At 43.3% G+C, this 20,765-nt stretch overlaps 1 protein-coding gene across 7 annotated transcripts in view; it reads right to left on the reverse strand.

Moving 5' to 3' along the window:
* Positions 1–1,345: 1,345 nt before the first annotated feature.
* LOC310758390 (uncharacterized protein) overlaps positions 1,346–20,765 on the reverse strand; it is a 65,885-nt gene continuing 46,465 nt past the window's right edge. For all 7 annotated transcript variants that reach the window (XM_083604628.1, XM_083604626.1, XM_083604625.1 and 4 more), the window contains one exon: positions 1,346–4,158. In XM_083604628.1, coding sequence (XP_083460754.1) covers positions 4,030–4,158 — 129 coding nt within the window. In that variant the 3' untranslated portion in view covers positions 1,346–4,029. The remainder of the gene's footprint in view (positions 4,159–20,765) is intronic.

Consider the following 20,765-nt stretch of genomic DNA (forward strand, 5'->3'; position numbering starts at 1 on the left):
TTTCCTATTCCTTTCAATAATGCCCCTCCAGCTGCAAACAGCACCTTGGGGGGTAAATAGCAGCTCCTGGGGGGATTTTTGGTGGGATCCTTGTGGTGGACGGGAAAATTAGGAATCTGGTGCTCTCCAACGATGCTGGATGACAACTCCAATTATCCCAGATCCTGACCATTAGCCATGCTGGCTGGGGCTGATGGGAACTGAAGACCAATAACATTTAGAGGGCTATAACTTCCTTATGCCTTCTGTAATATATAGTTTGGCGCTCAGATACAGATCATGGGTACAGGTGATCATGGGTGCAATTCTCGCTGATGGCATGCACTACTTCCGGACACAAAGGACCTGGCTAACACTGATAGCACTATTCTCCTGAAAAAGGGAGTAATATATGTATATGAAGAGCTTTCATAATTGTTCAAAGATGTTCACCAAATTTCACAATTGAGGCTTGCAGCTACCGGGTAGCCAAGGACTGATCAACTCCAGGCCAAACTTCTCATGCCTCAGACTGCTTCTGTGTGAACAGGATGGATAATTGTCTCTTGAGTATGAATGGTTGGATCTGGGGGTGGATGATGAAGGGGGGAGAGGGAAAGAGAGAAGAGGAGTGGCCCACCCAACTTTTGGTTTTGGCCACGCCCACCCTCAGAGTCACTTCTGCTCAACTCTGGTACATGATCTCCAATTCCTGTCCTCTCACCAAGGGAGTACAGCCCAGGTTGCCACCCTGGCCTATAGATCATAATTCTATTCTCACAGCAATGTCTCTTCTAACTTTCAACAGCAAACTGTTGGCAGATGGCTAATCTTTTCTAAGTATCAGCTGCAGGGAGTCACATTCTCAGTGCTGTGTGAACCAGTCCTTGCACACACACCCCCAAAATTCTTCACTGCAGGGCAGTGTCCAGTCATTTGCGCGCGCGCACACACACACACACACACACAGTCATTTCAGGCTCTTGTTTCGTGCATGCGAGATGTGTAACCTAGTTGCTCACACTGACCTCACAACACTGTGGAAATACCAAATCTGCTGTTGCGTATAGGGTTGATGACTCCCTCTGGGGGCGGGGCAGAATTGTTGCTCATCAAGGCTGACCAGCAAAACGTGGCAAAAGCAGCCTTTTCTTTTATTACAGCAAAAACTGCAAAGGTCAAGCCTGTGCAACTTCCCTGAACTTGCGTGACTGATTCCAGTCAAGCTGCTCGGGTTCCCTTGTTGTGGGATGAGGAATATTTAAAACATGGGAGTCCCGGGGGCCCTGTCTATTTTGAAATAGTAAACTAAAACCCTGCTTTTCATGTCCTCGGAACTCAGAGACAAGAAAACCAGCAGTGAATATAGCAGCAGTTAAAATGTAACTTTATTGTTCTGATTGAAAAACCACAGAGAGAGAAATGTTACAAAAGTACTAAAGAAAGGCAACATTAACAGAGGTTCGTCTCCCCTCCATTCCTTCATCCTGGAGCATCATCTGGGACGGCATATTCTGGGCCAATCAGAAAGAGTCATCCTGTTTAGCAAGGGGGGGGGGAGCACTCTGTAGTGTCTGTGGGACAAGCAGTTGGCTCTAGGCAGGGGAAGTAGCACCCCAAACCTTTCCTGACCATGATTCATGCTGGCTGTTTGTAGGCCAAACCTAACTTGCAGAAACGGCAAGCTAGGTTACATTTGCCCTTGTCATATAGGGAGGCTAAAGCCCATAAAGATTACAAATCCCACCATGCATTGTTGACCATAGAGCCTGCAAAAATAGCAATAAAAGACAAGGAAGCAAATTTCCCCTCTTTTAACTGGAAATGTTTCAAAAAAAGACCTGCCTTATTTCATTCCTCGTTGATTTTGTTCTTATCAGAGCAAGCCAGCGGACAAAAAGCAGCCTGCTTTTTATTTCATTGATGCTGGTGAAAAGAAGGCTGTGCGCACCACCAAATTTTTCTTTCATGGGATGGGGCAGTAAAAAAAACAAACCAAAAACCCAAAGCATTGACTCCATTATCACAAACATTCCATCCACTGCCACCTATGTGCAGGGAGGACTTAAGGCAGCAGAGTCAACTCGTACTCTTGGAAAGATTCTGGACTTGGGATTCCATAGGGAACATGAGCAACTGAGGTTGGCTTTTTCTATACAGAATATGTTCTATGGCCAAGATTAAGATCTAAGGCCCAGATTCAATTAACCCAGCATGCTAGCAGGAGCTAGTACAAAGGCAGTGCAATGGGGCTCCCCCCCGCCTCCTCCGCATCTCCCCCAAATCTGCTCTGGGGGGTTAGGAAGAGAACCCCCTAGAACAGTGTATGCGGTGAAGGGGGTAATTTTGTCTGGCAAGCAGAAGAGCTTGCACTGATGGAATGATCAGAACAGCACGGCACTTAATTCCTCCCCAAGTTTCAGAGAAGTTGTTCATGCTAGGGCAGACTCACATTTCCCAAATATTGTTTTGCATATATATTTTTTCAAAATTAAAAATGGTGATTACACATCAGAAGCGGGTGCTCGATTGTACACCATATTATTATAGTACACCGATAAGACTGATGTCTGAATACACATCTTTGAAATCACAGAACTAGAGAAAACAGTGTAGGCCCAAGAGACACTTGTAGATTTCTTCTGGTTTGAAGGGGACCCTGTAAATAGAGGCAGCAAATTCTGTGGGCCCTCCAGATTTGGCTGGACTACAACTCGCATCACTCCTAACCATTAGCCAGGCTGGCTGGGACTGGTGGCAGTCCAACATCACCTGGAGAATCATAGGTTCCCCATCCCTGCTGTAAAATCTGGGCCATTTAACAGCACCAAAAACCAGCCCCTCTTACGTCAATGCAGACAAGCAAGAAGAAAGATAATCAATGTGGAGCAGAGGGGGCTGCCGTCATGTTAAAGCAGCATTCCGGCCCCCATAAAGATGCTGTTAGTAAAATATATTTTGTCTTCCTCTTTCTCCCTCACTCAGATCTACAAAGAGTCAACTGAACAGCCGGCTGAGAGCCGATGTTTGCTCCCAGTGCCTATTATATCTCAACTAGTGCAGTGAATATAAATCAAAGGCAACCCAAGCACACATTATTCTATCCCCTGCAGTGCTAACCCATGCAGCTGCAGGATGTGAGCAGTGATCACATGGATGGAGCCAGGCACATGGTTGGGAACCCAACCATGCACTTCTGGTTTTCATACATATTCCCCAGCCAGATGGGGACGGCGCCCAAGGAAGTGATTCTCTCATGGCTCAATAAGGGGTTTTCTAGCCAAACTGAGAGGAAATTGTGCCTCTTCCAGCCCTATCTTCTTTCCTGAGTACCTTCTGGCTAACATCTGCCCAGACACAGAACATCCTGGGGCTCCATGGCATATTCTAGACTGCACAGGTCAAGAACATGCGACGTTAGTGAACTCAGCAGATGAGAAAATTCTTTTGGACGTACTCTAGAAGTGTGTGTTTGTGCCATGTCTCAAGGTGACCCTGGGGCTGCACAACCTCAATGTGCTTCTTGTTCCAGCCTTGTAATGTGGTTGCACAAGGAAGATCTGGTCCACCCTCCAGGGGCAGCTAAGCCAGATCCACCTTGACCTTTAGTTGATGAGACAAGAGAGCATTCTAATTCTTGGCAAGGTTCACTGGGCTACAGAGAACAACTCCCATTAGATTTGGGGAGGGAAATGATAGAACCCTGCTTATTCTTCACATTCCACCACATGGATCACTGCTCATTCATTAGGGCAAGATGCCAACTTTTAATTGTAAGAAAAACAGCTTTCTGCGTTATCAGACACCACCTTGATAATTGTACTATGGCTTATGAGCTGAGCTTGCTCAATGCACAGACATTCCCTTTCTGCAAATCTTCAGAAGTTACGACGGCATGAAAAAGAGGCAAGAGAAAAGCCACCCATCTCCTGTTACCAACAATCTTGGTGGTTATTGCAAAACAAAACACAAAAACATGCCCTCCCACACCCAGTCCCTGCTGGGAAGTTGGTTGGAATGAGGATTCCTGAGTGTTTGGCATTATCTCCTTCAGTAGGCACATGATGGTTCTTCAACTGGAGCTATCGGGCTCAGAGGCTTCAAGGTGCTCAGGGATCGGAAGGCGAAGGCCGAGGGGTCGTACACAAAGTGAGGTGGTGGTCGGCTCCCATGGATGTGCTGCATGGAAAGGATAAAGGTGAGAAGGACAGGTATCAGAGCACGTGAGACTAGTGTGCACAAGGGAAGCTGGCAGTGAGCACCCTATTTATTTAAACAAGCACAGAAGAATCAAGGTGGCCCTCCCCCTTCATAATACAAAAGAAAACCAGCGAAGCAGCAATCATAAAAGAGTAAAAATGAAAAAGCAGGGAAGTGCTGAACACCAGCCATAAAACTGGCTGATACTCAGGCAGCACCACTGAAAAATACATCTAAACAAAGGTGCTTTAAACAAAATGTCTATAGGCATAGACAGGGGTTTAGCTGTATTTCCTGTTGCAAGGAGTTCCATAGCTGAATGCCACCACCAAGAAGGCACTGACCCTCCTTAGATTCCCTTCTGCCACATATTATCTAGGCATAATCTTCACTGTTTTTTTCAGAGCCTACCAGAGACCTTCTTCTTCCAACAAGCCTTTTAAGTGGAGATCTTCATCCCAGTCTGCATCTGTACTGAAATTATTTTAAACTGTTCTTATATGTGGAGTGGGTCTTAAATGTTTGCACTGTTTTCAATATAAGTCATTGTTTTCCATTGTTTCTACCAAGGCTTTTTTTTCAGCCAGAACTTACCAGAACTCAGTTCCAGAACCTCCATCTTAAGAGAACAAGGGAGGCGTTCATGGTGAGTTCCGGCACCTATTTTTCTAGAGAAGCAGCGCTGGTCACTGCACTAGTGTTTTGGTTGTAACTGTTTCGTTTGTTTTATAACTGCATATTTTATTTTTGTGGTGAAAGGCGGGCAAGAAATCTTACGAAACTAAATAACCAAATAAACAAATAAATGTGTTGCCATTAGCTGGCATGAGCTCTGCCAAGAAAAGGTGGGTTATACATATTTTAAAATGGAAATTGGAAAATAAATAAATGAAAAGGGAAGTGAAGACAACACGTAGAGCTATGCAGGGGATACAGCAAGGCACAGCTTCATCCTCATCTTAATTGTATGCTGCCTTTCCACAAAAAGGATCGTGCTTAGAGCAGCTTACAATGAAGAAAAAAAGAAATACATCTTCAAATCAGTCACAAGAACGATCCCATAATAACGTGATAAAACAACAACATAAAAGCAAATACAGCAGCATACAGAAAACAACATTTCAGTACAGTGGTACCTCTGGTTAAGTACTTGATTCGTTCCGGAGGTCCGTACTTAACCTGAAACTGTTCTTAACCTGAAGCACCACTTTAGCTAATGGGGCCTCCTACTGCTGCCGTGCCACCAGAGCACGATTTCTGTTCTCATCCTGAAGCAAAGTTCTTAACCTGAAGCACTATTTCTGGGTTAGCAGAGTCTGTAACCTGAAGCGTATGTAACCTTAAGTGTATGTAACCCAAGGTACCACTGTACTATAAATGCAACATCATCACCTTTCCTGGCAACAGCAAAAATAGCAAGAGCGCTTGAGTTTCACCTTGGTCCTAGAAACACATTTCCCATGATGTTGCTCACAGCCACTCTCCTGCAACAGATTCTTATAAGGATTCCAAGATGGAGGGGGGGGGGAAGGCAACAGGAAACACGTATCCCATAATGTTGGTGCCGTGATGTTGACTCTAGACACCCTGCTGTTTCTTTTCCTGCTTGCTTGCTTGCTTCCCTCTCTCCCTTCCACACACCAGTGTTCTTAAATGCTAGCGTTTACTCAACCAACTTGAAGAGACGGCCCTTTTGCTAAGCATTGGGATTTTCCTTTCCTTTTCCGTAGCACCAGCTAGCAGGTCTTTTATCCCAAAGTGACCTCTGACACTTCATGGCCATGTCTGTCAAGAGGTGGTCACTGTATCCGGAACCCCAGTCTTTGATCCATGCATCTTCCCTAATGGATTCTGACTTACAATCAAACAGTGAAAAGGTCACAGACAGAAAGGTCTTCTCTGTTGCTGACCCTGCCAATAGGGTCAAATCCCTTTGTCAGCAGGGGAAAGGGTCCATTAGATTATCTGGTTCATTCCCTGGTTCTTAACATAGGAAACAGGAGATGCCCTTGGTTCAATGGAAGACAAAGATTCAGCCTTCTGACAGCACTGCTGTATTCTGCCTCACTGATCTAAACATACAGATTTCTGCATGGGCATTGAGTTAAGAGTTATGAGTCCAGATTTTGTTGCATACACTTTTGGGGGGACCTTTAAGGAAAGAATATTGGTTAATATCCAATGTGAGTCATTCTCAGAGTAGACCAAGGGGACTCAAATTACTTCAGCTGGTCCATTTTGAAAATGACTTACATTACATGAGACCCATATCATATTTTATTTTTTCACTTGTACAGACTACATTAATAAGCAATATCAAATAGGTAACATCTATAGGGATGAGTAAAAATATATGTAAGAAGCAATGTCTAGGTATACTTACCTATACATTGATGAACAATACACCAATTTTGAAAAAATTGGTTTTTTTCAACACCAATTTTGAAAAAAACAGGGGTTTAGCCCAAAGCCATGCATTTATATGGTTTTGATGCCTTCTCTAGCTCAGGGATGGCAGATAGTTTGGACTACAACTCCCATTAGCTCCAGACATCATGGCCAATGGCCAGGGATGATGGGAATTGTAGTCCATAACAACAGGAAGGCACCACATTAGCTACTCCTACTGCAGCATCACCTATAGATCCAATATAGCTATTTTATCCATTCCTTTTTGATAATGCATAAAACAAATTGCCAGGACAGAGTTGATGTGCGAAGTTGGGCAAAGCAACCATCTTTCTATCTTCCATGCTCCCCATATCAAAGGGGGGAAAGGACAAACATGTACTTTCTCAATGTATCTTCAGCAACCTGGTTAATGGTATTTTCATTTCTTCCCATATATTTTGGTGCGTGAAACAAGCAGAGAAGAGGGTCCTTGCCAGAGTTCATAAAATTATCCTGCTCAATGAGATGCAATGAGTAAACTTTGGATCTTTACCACATTTATATAAAATCTGAAATCCCAATAATCTCATGCTGTTGAGCACTCACACTAGGTATGAAAAAGGGCCCGTATGTCTACACACTATGCAGCATTTTCAGGTTATGCTGTTTGTGAATTCTATGTAACATAATGAGGTTTGTATAACAATTAAAGCAATTTCTAAAGCGTTTCCTGCAGGTCTGTGTGGATAGTTGAGGCATTTTGCTGTATTTTTCTTCACTGATCCTCTTCCAAGTGGTCTCTGAAATCTGTAACCTTCAAGCTGGTGCATGTAAAGATAATGTACAGATTCAAGGGAGTAAATCCTTGGAGTTTATAGCTGCAGATTAAGACTTTTTCAGTGGATATTAAATCTGAAGTAAAAGGGGTTGTTTGTGAAACTGCACCAGAAGGTGGCGCAATTGCAGTAAAGCACACAGTGACTTGAGCACACATGCTTTTAGTGTTGTGGCATAGGTCTCTGGAATTCTGGTCACCACAAGAGAAGTCAGCCCCAACATTGTAAAATTTTTGTTTGTTGAAAACTTTTTGTCCCTCCCCTCAAGTCTTCCCAACTTGGCCCATTTTATTTCTGCAGCTTTTAATACTTATTGGCTTTGTTTTATGATTTACACTATGACTCACTTTCTCTTTTTGTGCACCACTTGGGTATTTTTAAAAAATATGTACAACGAAACAAATAAATTGAATATATTGATTAAACAGTAACAGTCTCTGTTTGTCTCTGTTAGAACTTGTGGGGGTGGAAATAACCTGTTCTTGCTCTAAGAGTCAAAGATGTGCTGCATTTCCTCCCCCTTTCCCTGTTAACTAAAACTCAGTCTAAGTTTTAAAGCAATGCAATCCAGTGGGAACTATTAAACAGAGTCTAGGAATTAGTCTATTTCTCTGTAGCACAGGGGTAGCTAACATGGCGCCCTTCAAATGTTATGAACTACAATTCCCATCATTCCTGTCCTTTAGCTATGATGGCTTGGGCTGATGGGAGTTGCAGTAAAAAAATAAAAAAATTGTAGGGCCCCACTTTAGTTACCAGCTGCAGCCACCGAAAACTGGTAATCGCAAGATGGTTGAAAGATGTTGTAAGTATTACCTTCATCCTGTACTACAGCATTCAATAACATCCAGTGGGAGAGTGTTCCTCTTGTACCATTCATCTCTACTAGGGCTGTACAAACATTTGCAAATAATCAACTATAATTAAAATTTGGGAAGCTGTATAATAACCCAGTCTGATGGGACAGGCTGACCAACCTTAGATATAGAAGGTTGTAATGAACATTTCTCTCCCCACCAGGCATAACCAATGTGATGTTGCCAAACATCATTGGCGGATGGTAGCTGGAGTCCGACAATATCTGAAATCCATTGCATAAGTTACCCCAGGTTCTATGTGATTCATCTGCCCATACATATAAAGGTGCTGTTATTCTAAGTTCCAGTTGGACAGGTAGTTCTGCAATGCTTGAAAAAACAATAAAAGTTTTTCCTCTTTTGCAGTTATGTGGACTCAGAAAGAGATTCAAGTGACCAGCCTTTTGAATCCTTCTCTACTGTGACAGCAGCCAGTAGTTAAAATTATTAATATCTCTGAAATTTGAGGAAGTATGACCCCAGGTGCCTCAGGGGTTAAACAGTGAAAGCGTCAGGAAACTTCTCTGAACAGGTGCCATGAATTTAAATCAGCAGTACTGGCTTTGCAATCCAAAATATTTCCAATTCAAGATGTTCCCATTTCTGTACCGGGAGGGCAGAAATGGAATAATACTGAATGTGACTCTGCACACTTCTTGGTCCATCTAACTAACGTTTAGGCCTCTGAGGTTAGCATTGTCAGAGAGCTATGACTGAAGATTGCACAGCCACAATGGACTTTTTCACCTGTAGAATTCAATTGGCAAAGATCACTGATGATTAAACACTACCAAACACCCAATCAGGGATAGGGAAGCTGAGGCCCTTCAAATGTGGGACTCCAACTCCCATCAGCCTCAGCCTACTAGGGACAATAGTCATGGGAACTGTAGTCCAACAAGGTCTTGTGGTCCAACAAGCTCTATATGCAGAATGCCTTGCTTCAGCTGCTCTGAAAAAGCTCTGACCAAACACCAAATTCAAATGATAACAACTCCAGCTATCATCATTCAGTCTGACAAAAGGTTATCCTAGCATTCACTGACACAATAGCCAGTGGGTGGGTGGATAGATCTAAACACAGGGGGGAAATGCTAGAAATCAGTCATAAATTAAATTGTTACAACGAAAGGAAAAAAAACACTATGCAAAATTGCATAGAAACGTTTTGTGCTCTACAGTGCCATCTGCTGTTGTATGTTTATAACACATTCAAAATGCTGGTTTTTTTGACTAATGTAGCTGAGTCTGGCGTCTGGAGCCCTCGGCCCAGTGAATCACATCTCATGTTTGCTTCCAGTATTGGCAACCAAACATGAATCTACAACTACACTAAACCTGATTTATCAGAGACTGCAAAAATTTAGCTGACTTGAAAGCATAGTAGTACAGTGGTACCTCGGGTTAAGTACTTAATTCGTTCTGGAGGTCCGTACTTAACCTGAAACTGTTCTTAACCTGAAGCACCACTTTAGCTAATGGGGCCTCCTGCTGCCGCCGCGCCGACAGAGCACGATTTCTGTTCTCATCCTGAAGCAAAGTTCTTAACCTGAAGCACTATTTCCTGGTTAGTGGAGTCTGTAACCTGAAGCGTATGTAACCTGAAGCGTATGTAACCCGAGGTACCACTGTAAATGTCTTGGAATCCTGATTGACAGGGGAATTTGACCTGTAAGTTGATGGACGCATGGAAATCTTCCTCCAGCTTTAGAATCACTATAGGTTTGCACATACAGCAGAAGGAGATGGTTAAATGAATAGAGCACTTCACGTAGCATGGAGTGGGGTGTCATTTTTGGAGCGCTCCTCCACGTAGAAACCTCCCTGCAAGCAAAAATCTAGCACTACAAAGATAACGTTTTTGGCTCAGCTACTTCCCTATTGTCTTTTCACTTGTGACAGGTCTTCTTTTGTTCTGCTTATCTTTTTTAATCATAATCATCCCATTCTGCATTCCAAAGCAGTATCACCCATTCTCCTGGCAGCCCCAGCTAGCACAGCCAATGGTGAGAGATTATCTGGAGGCTCACAGGTCCCGGCTTTCAGAAACTAGCGATATCAGCGAGGGTGGCAGTGGGCATCCGGCCTGCTCTTTTCCACGACTGTGCATGGTCAAGCAGCAGCTTTTCATTATAAGGATTCCGATATGAAACCCGCTTTGAGAGAGATCCTCCCAAGTTGGCGTTTTTATGAAGGAAAATCCTAGCGCTGCAATGTCTGACTATCCATAGCTTTGCCCCCCAAAGTCATGCCCAACACCCCCATGCACACACCCTGTAACCTTGGCGAACAGCAAGAACACAGCAGGAGAGGCACATTTCGAGAGCACTCACCAGCTGCCTGCTGTGGCATTATGGATGGTTGTATGCACTGGCAGGCCTCAGAGTGGGAGGGTAACATAGCAACCTTTATTCAGAGCTAAAGGGGCAGAATTAATCAGACAGATTTGTCCCTCTTCTGAGCAATGAAGCTGCCTGCCAGTACAGAGAGAGAGAGAGAGAGAGAGAGAGAGAGAGAGAGATGGAAATGGACAAAGAGGCTGGCACTGCCCTCCATTTTGAAATGCCAACCAATCAGGATCAGTGAACATGCAGCAGCTGGATGTGGGGGTTTTGTGCTTTTTTTGTTAGTATGTGGGGGGGGGGTTAAGTTGCAGGTAGACAACGTAGCTGACAGGCGAGGGAAGGATGACACTTGTTAACTACTCAAAACTCCAAGACGTAAGGCAGAATAAGGTCTGGAAGCTCTCATGGGGTCCCGATAATGGGAAACAAGCAGGAAATCTAATTTGGCAATAAATAAATAAATACTGTGGTAAAAAGGGATGGCAAAAGCAAAGGAGAGCCTTCAGCAGAAGTTGGCCTGCGATGATAGCCACTTATCAGGCCTCTACAGTTTCAACTATTTATTTATTTGTTTTTGCCAATTATCACTTCACCAAGGGCATCACGTTGAATGTTACCATGTCTCTCCAGTCTTCAAAACATGGCCACCTGTTTTAACACACCACAATACCCAGAGGATTTCAAAGGGTATCCCAAATAAGATGAAAAATGGAGAGAACCTATGCGAGGCAGGAATCCACAGATTCCCAGATTTCAATTTATTTATTTTTAAGAGTAGGTTTCAATCATTTGTTGACCCTGACATATATAGCAAAATGCACAGGCACTATTTTACTCCGTTTTGTGTTGTTTTGTAAGGAACTAGCCTGCTCTCCCAGTTTGTGTTTTACTTTGCTACCACCCCCACTCCCAGAGGGGGGGTGCAACCCTGCATTTTTGTCTGTCAACTACAACCACAACCAAGTACACAAACAGGCATTGTGGTGTGTGGTTTTGAAGAGAAGGGCTGTGGCCCCAGGCAAGTGTTTTAGAAAGAAATTCTAGGCTCAGTGACCAATGAAGATGAAAAAGTGGAATCATTTGGGTAGCATAGCATCCTAGCTCCCCTAGCCCTCATGCTCTCATTATTGACATTATTATTCTCCAGCTTACTCTTCCTTTCCCTTCCTGTTTTATCTTCTTTGTGATTACACTGCAAGCCCTCTTAACAGAGACCTGTCCTCTCATACTGCAAAGTGCCATACCCGCTGAAGGCCCTGTTAGCAAAACCACTTGCATAACACAGACAGAGTCCACAGAGAAAAGAAATCATGATAAACACTATACTGAGCGGTATATAATTTGAGGAACAGGGAGGTTTTGTCTTTCTTACTTTAGGCCTTGTATATAGCAGGGAGACATTCAATCAAATGTACAGAGGAAAGACTCCCTCAGAACCACACAGCCAATGAGGGCATGTGCTACCTCAGCAAGCAGCATGCCACTCTGGTTGCTAAGCAACACATCCACCTGTCACCCCCTAGGCTAGCAGAACTTTGAAACTAGTAGAATTAATCCTTAAATTACAAACCAAATGATGCCTGCTGCAGCACTTGCAACAGGTACAATAAAATTATTATTAATGAAATAGGAGTTGGAAGAATGAATGTATAAATAAGAAAACAAGGAGCAAGACTATAGGCTTTAAATGTAAGAACCAGGGATTTGTGCTAGATGCAGAAGGGAACAAGGAGCTAGGAATGCCAAACTGTGAAGGAGCACAAAGTAAGCAGCAACCAGTTTTTTTTTTAGAAAGCCAGTATTTCAAAGCAACGCCGTACAAAACTAACAGCTGTTTATTTACATATACATACTACTTTTAAAGTTCAAAAAGAAAGTAAAACAATGCCAATTTTCTCCCTGCTCAAGTTCTTCCCTATTAAGGCGTCTCTGTACAAAGTGTCCCATTTTTTTATTCAGCCTTTCATAACCACATTTGGAAAGTTTTGTATGCTGTCAAGTCCACCGCTTGTAGTACCTCCCAGACCTTTGGTAGCCCATTCAGTTTTTAGAGGGTTTAGCTGCCTTTCCCCCAATGTCTTGCAAATACTATTCTCACTGTGACTATTAAAATCAAAACCACAAGTTGGTCATTATCAAGTGGGCATTGTCTTATGTGAAAGTCCCATTTAACTCAGGACTTATTTCCAAGGTAACACGAATGAATAAGATTGTGCTCCACATTAAGTCTATGCAAGACTGCAGCCGTAGAGAACGGATCAGTTGCACATACAACTCTTAACATTTCTTCATCACATTGAGTGTGTTAGTGAAGCAATACTCAAAGCATTTTTGCAATTTCCACAAAGATTGGACCAATTCCCTTTCTTTTAATGACAATGTCAACAACAGCCATTGCTGGTCCAGAATATCTTCTGTAGTATCTAAAGAGTTGGGTGCCATTATGTGGCCATGCTAAGGTTTTCTTAGACTGGAATACAGAGAATCTCAGCTTCTTATTAAAACAAAAGTCAAACTCCTTTACAGCCTCTTTGTTGCTTCTCTCTGTCATTTGCACCTCTGCACTTATCACTGATAAACTTAAACCAAGTTTCCTCTTAATTTATTTTTCAAAACTGAAGCAGGTGCCTTCAAATACCTGGCTAGTTAAAAATAATAATAAAACAAAACAGTGAAACTATTGGTGAAACAGAAGAAAAACATGGTATGGCAGGGATAAGGAACCTGTGCTCATTCTGATATTGAAGACCAGGGTTTCCCAAACTTAGGTCTCCAGCTGCTTTTAGAGTACAACTCCCATCATCCCTAGCTAGTGGTCAGGGATGATGGGAATTGTAGTCCAAAAACAGCTGCCAACCCAAGTTTGGGAAACCCTGTTGTAGGCTCTGAATTCCCATCTGCCCACAGCTGGCATGTCCAGTAACCTCTGTAGGACCACATGGGCTCCCTATGCACAAGATAAGGTAAAACTTGAACACTTTGAGCATCAGCTCAGTAGGTTTGTCCTGGATGTGCAATATAAGCCCGCAAGAAAAGCCTGCTGGATCGGACCAATGGCCCATTTAGTCCAGCATCCTGTTCTCACATTGGCCAACCAGACGCCTGCAGGAAACCTGAAAGCAGAATTCAAGCAGAACTACACACTCCTCTCCTGTGGCTTCCAGCAGCTGGTATTCAGGAACATTACTGCTGTCATGGGTCAGCTTTGCCTGCTGAACAGCAGCCTGGAGAAGGCGAACTGATACCACCTGCAGCTGATCAGCCTTCAAGGACACAGAGAAGACAACCAGCTGCTCTGGCCTTCTTAAACAGAGCTCTCAGCAGTCGTCAGCTGCTGGAAACAATGCCTGTGGTTCCTGGCCCAACCTTGCTGCGTCCTGCTCTCCCACTGGACCCTTGGGCTCTGTGATCATCCGGATTCCCTGACCTCTGGATTGTCTGACTATGCTGATTGTTGCCTGCCCAACCCTCAGAATGGACTTGATTTCGGATGTGGATTCTGCTCTCAGGCCAGTGTTCCACAGAGGCTCCTAGCCCCTGCTTACTCAAAAACGGGACGACGACAGTAGCCATGATGGCTAGTAGCCACTGACAGCCCTCTCCTCTGTGAATTTGTCTAATCCTCTGTTAAAGCCATCTAGGTTGGTGGCGATCACTGCTCACCGGGGGACTGAATTCCATTGTTTAAAGATACAGTCCATGAAAAAGTATTTTCTTTCAACTGTCCCGAATCTTCCAACCATCAGCTTCTTTGAACGTCCACAAATTCTAGTGTTATGAGGCGGGAGACTTCTCTCTCTCCCATTTTCTCCATGCCATGCTTAATTTTATAATCTGCTATCATGTCACCTCTTACTTGGTTTTTCTCTATTCTAAAAAGTCCCAAATGCTGGCACCTTTCTACACAGGGGAGTCATTCCACCTCCTCGATCATCTCAGTTGCCCTTTTCTGAACCTTTTCCAATTCTATACTATCCTCTTTGAGGTGAGGCAGCTAGAACTGGATGAGATGAAAGCCTGCAGGAAATGGCATAAATGGGAGTCATTAGGAGGGAGCTTTTATGCTGTGACTTTGAATGCCTTATCACCTTCAGTTCTGGGAGCGTTGACAAGTGATGACTACTCTTGATGTACGTACTTGTCCATTTATAATCGACCCGTTTAAGATCAGTTAATTTTAAGCAGATTCAATTTCTTGAAACTCATGTGCATGAGGAAATAGTTTGAAAGAAAGCATTGCTTTCAGATGATGGACACATGTGTAGTGGCAAGCACTGAGATGAGACGATCCTCGCAAATGCAAGAAGGAATGTTCTTAAGATGGTGTAGTTTTTATAAGTACTAAAACAATCAAAATATATAGACTGCTAACTTCAGAAACACTTTAGTTGATCTTTTTAAATAATCATCATCATCATCATCTAGTCAAAAAATTAACAAAAAACCAATACTGTACAAATTGAGAAAATGCTGCCAAGGCAATTACGTTTTAAGTACTTTTCTGTATCTGAAACCCCCAATCCATTGATTGGTACTCAACACAACTTCTGCCATAGCTGTTTTAGCATCTTGTGACTACTTTTACTGGACTGTCGTTAATGTTCCTTTAGAATGTTATTTGTTTTAACTTCCACCCTGAGCTTGCCTGAGGAATGGGAAGGTATAAAGTAGGTCTAGTAAGCCGAAAGTTATTCCATCCCTAAACTGCACAGCTGGACTTGTTCAGTGTTACACAGAGTGCTTTGCCTCCCTTTCCTGTGGGCAATCTGCATACCTGCTGATATCGTGGCCCTTCAACTTATTGCTTATCTGAACACTTTCTAAACATTGGCACGCATATTTAAGCTACAACCCAACTCTTCTGGCTCATCCTAGAGTTTAGCATCCCAAGGTCTTTCTGTTCTTGGGTTTGACACCCCAGTGTCTTTTCCTCCTGCTGCCACCTTTAGAAAATTGTTGAAGCCAATGCCATAAGCAGAGAACAAATTGCTGCTCAACTCCCCCTTTGTATTTCTGCAATGTTGCTAGGGGGTGGCGCCATCTGAAAAGGTCAAGTAAACATACCAGTGTCCTCGCTATAAGGGGGTGGGGGGGGGAGAGAAGCACAAGTGTGTTTACAAAGTTGTCAGGTGGCCACTGGCAACTGTACAAAGGGGCAACTAGACAATGTTCAAGCTTCTTTGAAAAGCTCTTCAAAGAGAAGCATTATGCTCAGTTGCACATAACCAGGCATAGTAGGAAATTAGCCAGATCTGGGTTCTCACTGACGCCAACTCATGATAGTCTCATTTCAACCCCTAAAGCCCTCTTTTTTGGGCATGGTGCTTGCATTAATAAAGCACTTCCACTGTCCTATGATGTAAAAGAAGCTTTCCAAAAGACCATTTTTTACATGTTCCAGCTAAATAAACCCCATGTGCTGAGCATTTGAAGGCTTACATGCAATAAAAACTGTTTACTTATCTACAGAGCATAGCGGTATAGGTGAAGAACACCGTTCTAAAAAGTAATTTAGTCATGAATTACTCTGGTTGTTGCTAAACCATTTTTCATGCATTGACTTGCATGGAAATCGGAAGGGCTGTGGCCTATTCACTTTCTGATTTTTCCTTACTTGGGGAATGGGGACATTGCTCCTGAAAATAGGCTACACCATCCCTACAGCACTGACCTTGCTTATTTTGTCTCTCCATCTGGCCAGTCTTTATAGAGCTCTCAAAAAGCAAGCTCTTGGTACTGCCGCACTGGTAGAACGCACAACAATATGGAAGAGCCATAGCTCAGTGGCAGGGCATAAGCTTTGTGTGCAGAAGGCCCTGGGTTCAAACCCCAGCATCTTCAAGTAATACTGGGAGAGACGCCTGCCTGAAATCTTGGAAAGCCACTGCCAGTCAGAGGAGACAGTACTGAGGTAGATGGACCAATAGCATAAAGCACCATTCAATGTTCCTAAGCTTAAAAAGGTAAAGGGACCCCAAACCATTAGGTCCAGTCGTGACCGACTCTGGGGTTGCAGTGCTCATCTCGCTTTATTGACCGAGGGAGCCGGCGTACAGCTTCCGGGTCATGTGGCCAGCATGACTAAGCTGCTTCTGGCGAACCAGAGCAGTGCACGGAAACGCCGTTTACCTTCCCGCCGGAGCGGTACCTATTTATCTACTTGCACTTTGATGTGCTTTCGAACTGCTAGGTTGGCAGGAGCAGGGACCGAGCAACAGGAGCTCACCCCATCGCGGGGATTTGAACCGCCGACCTTCTGATCGGCAAGCCCTAGGCTCTGTGGTTTAACCCACAGCGCCACCTGCGTCCCTTGTTCCTAAGTTTATTGTGCTTTTAATTGATCAACTCCCCTTCAAAGACTTGCTGCATATGCAACTGGGGCTGCAGTCTTTCTCTCTGTCTTCCTTTCTCCCAACAATTTTTTTTTAGTAAAAACACAATACAACATCAAACTCTAAAAAAAATTCCCCTGAACAGGACTGCCTTCAGATGTCTTTTAAAAATCACATAGTTGTTTATCTCTTTGACATTTGCTGGGAGGGCATTCCACAGGGCGGGCGCCACTACCGAGAAGGCCCTTGGCCTGGTTCCCGGTAACCTTACCTCTTGCAATGAGGGAACCACCAGAAGGACCTTGGAGCTGGATCTCCGTGTCTTGGGCTGAAGACACCCCTTCAGGTGTACAGGGCCAAAGCCATTTAGAGTTTTAAAGGTCAGCACCAACACTTTGATTCATTCTGGGAGCCAATGTAGTTCTTTTAAGAAGGCTGTTAATAGTCCCAGCAGCCACTCCCAGTCACCAATCTAGCTGCCACATTCTGGATTAGTTGTAGTTTCCAAGCCACTTTCAAATGTAGATCCACACAGAGTGCACTGCAATAGTCCAAGCAGGAGATAACTAGGGCATGTACCACCCTGGCGAGATAATGCACAGGCAGGTAGGCTCTCAGCCGGTGTACCAGATGGAGCTGCCTTGGATATAGAGCATAGGAACATAGGAAGCTGCCTTACAACAAGTCAAGCCATCTGGCTCTGAACCATCTGTAGGGAGTGGCAGCAATGGAAGAGTTGTCGCTCGGTGGCAGAACACATGCAAATCATCCCCATTTCCATCCCTGGAACCTCCAAGCAGGGCTGGGAAATACTTCTGTTGAAATGCTGGAGATAATCTGCCAGTCATCAGAATGACCTTGATCAGTAGTTTGTCTCCCTTAATCTCCAGTTAGGGCTGGAAAAGATCCTGGAGAGCTGAAATACAGACCATCAGCATGTGCCCTCTGCATCTAAGCTACGGCATCTTTGGAACACCAGTACTCTGCCAACACAGGCACATGTCGCTTTGAACGGGTACTGCTGGTACATGTGCTTGTAAGACTTTATAGCCTTTATGTCTAATGCAAATCAGATGCTAGCCTCGGGATCTGCAATACACGGTATGAATGGCTGCCTTATGGAGTAAATGTGCAGGGGGGTGGGTGGGAGAGAATATATGCAAGCACCCTGTATACACCCTGCAATTTGCATTAGGCTCCAGGCACTGCAGTTGCTCACAGCTAACAAACCCAACACAGGCAATATTATGCATGTAGAAAGAATCAAAACTGAAAAGAACAAAGTGCATCTTTATCATCTTTCTCTAACCAAGGCTGTTGGCACAGGGACTACACATGCCGACACTAGGCCCTTGCCTCTGGATAAATCACTTCCCTGGCAGAGGCCAAGGATGAGAATCATGGGCACAATGTACAGCAGAAGAATTAATGAAAAGGAGATCCAGGTTCCCACACTCATCAGAAAGATAGGCAAATATAAGAGATCTGTTGACAGACTATGGTGTGGAAAACTGTAACCTCCCTGCAACCCAGTCTTTGGGGAGGGGGACCCCCAAAAAATTCATATATATGAATGAGAGCCATTGATTTGGCCTACATCTCCTGCTTCCACTCCTACAGCAGCATGACCTTAACTTTTTTACTCTATTCCTACATTTAATTTAATTGTTAACAAGGCCCCAAATGGGACAAATTTCAAAAAGCCTCTGGGCTGACAGATAATGCCAAAATTAAAATAAAAGGCAAGATTCAACTCCCACCCTCCACCCACGTAATGAAATGATCAAAGTCTAATTACCACCTTGCTGGAGAAATAAGCCACGAAGAAATAAGCCTCAAACTCGGAAGAGCAAAGAAGGACACCCAAATATTTGCCCCTTCCATGGAGCATTATCTGATACTGATGGCTCTGTTAGCAAGAGCATTTCAGCTCTTGTACATGAAGTTTCTGCCTCATATCTAACTTAGCCAGTTGGCTTGTTTGGAGGACTAAGGATTCCATGCTTAGTTAAAGTTGCTCTCTATTCCGAACGGAAAGAGCTTAGAACTGGTGCAGAAGAACTATCATTTGCAAAGGCAACCCATGGAACCGCAGGAAACAGATTGCTATTCTGTGAGAATGAAGAGCTTGAAAGTGAGTGCAGGTCTACAAAACAGGATCCACAGAAGATGAAATGAGTTGCAATAATCTACATCAACTCTCACCAGAGATTAGGCTTATTTTCAGGAAATCCATCAAGGAGATGGCGCTTCTCTTCCTATTTTGCATCCTTCTCGTTCTTGCTTTCAAGCCTCCTCATCTCTTGCCTTATCCATTTGGTCATTTCCAATAACTTTGCTATTTCAGATCAAACCTGGAATTTTATGGATTACTCAAAATGGCATCACCTGTTCTCCCTTCCTCCTGCACAAGGCTAGAGCTCCCATCTTGCTACACTATTTTTTCTCCCACATGTGGGTAGTGAAGCCAATGAATTTGTACTGGCATACATTCTGGATAAAATAATACTATGAAAATGTTACATAGATGGTACTATACCCTTTTGCATGCAGAAAAAGTCTCACTAATTTTTTGGAAAGGGTGTGGAAAGAGACCTATATATATTTGGTTAGAATGTCAAGAGGTAGAAAGGTGTTATGTGAAACATCTAAAACATAAAGCATATGATTGATTTCTTTGAATATAGCACCACACCAGAAGAGTTGGTAAAGTAGCAAAAAAACTTACCTATCAGATATGTATGATCAAAGGGATCACAAAACCAGAGTAATATTTTGCTGTGTGGAAGGACTTTATTTCTTACAGGGGAAAAAGAACAATGAAACACATGCTTCAGTTTGGAAAAATCAAGTGGGATCAACATTATAATTTGCAGTTCTTGGTGTCTGCAACAAGGGGCTGGAAAAGGGACCTCTGTTGTTTTTAAACAAGAGATAAAAAAGACGAAATGCTATTTTGTTGTTAAACTGTTGGCCATTTAGAATTCTGCACTGGAAAGTTTCTTAAAGAAATAATAATCACTTCCTCTCAGAGGATCCTTTAAAACTGCCAAAGATCGTGTACTAAGTTATACTGTTTTAGTTTGCTTAGTGGTTATCAGCCACTTTACAGCTTTATGATCTCTCAGATTATGCCCACAAGCTGTTTAGAGATGAGATTTACATAAATGAGCCACAAACTTCCTGTTTATTTGTCTTGGAGAGTTAGGTCATATCAATCAACTTCCTTATTTCTGTGAAATTATTTTCTGGTGCCATTTGTGAAAGGGATGCCCACCGCCACTCCCCACAATAAACAGGAGGTACATGCTGGCTAGAACTCCATGAAAAATTACCCAGCTAAAATCTTTTGCCTGGAGAACTCAGCAAAATCAGGGGAATGTTTTGCAAAGTAGCTAATGGGATTTTAAGTTAACTTTTCTCAAAAGCGAGTCAATTACTAAGAAGAATGCTTACAAAATTTAAGGAGGGCTGTACCACACACTGAGAAGATAAAAGAAGCAAAAATCACCAGGTGCAGGAAATAATCTATTGCCAAATCGATTCCCAGCACATTTCAAACATCCATGCTCTTCCTCTTGGGAAAGTACATCTTAGCTCTCGCTTCCCCGCCCTTATCACAATAGGAGGATATTATGTGATGAAAGAAGCATTCCAAGAACACAGCTCTGCTGTGGCATTGCTGGCCACAAAAATGCTACCTCTATAACAAATTATTGTTTTAGTTAAGTGGAAGGGGCTGCAGAAAATATTCTTGCCATCATGACCAACCCAATCTAGTACTTATTTTTTTTAACGACACTTTTGTGCTTCAGTGAAGGACTT

Source organism: Podarcis filfolensis (assembly GCF_964270895.1).
Source record: "Podarcis filfolensis genome assembly, chromosome: 3".
Classification (NCBI taxonomy): Eukaryota; Metazoa; Chordata; class Lepidosauria; order Squamata; family Lacertidae; genus Podarcis; species Podarcis filfolensis.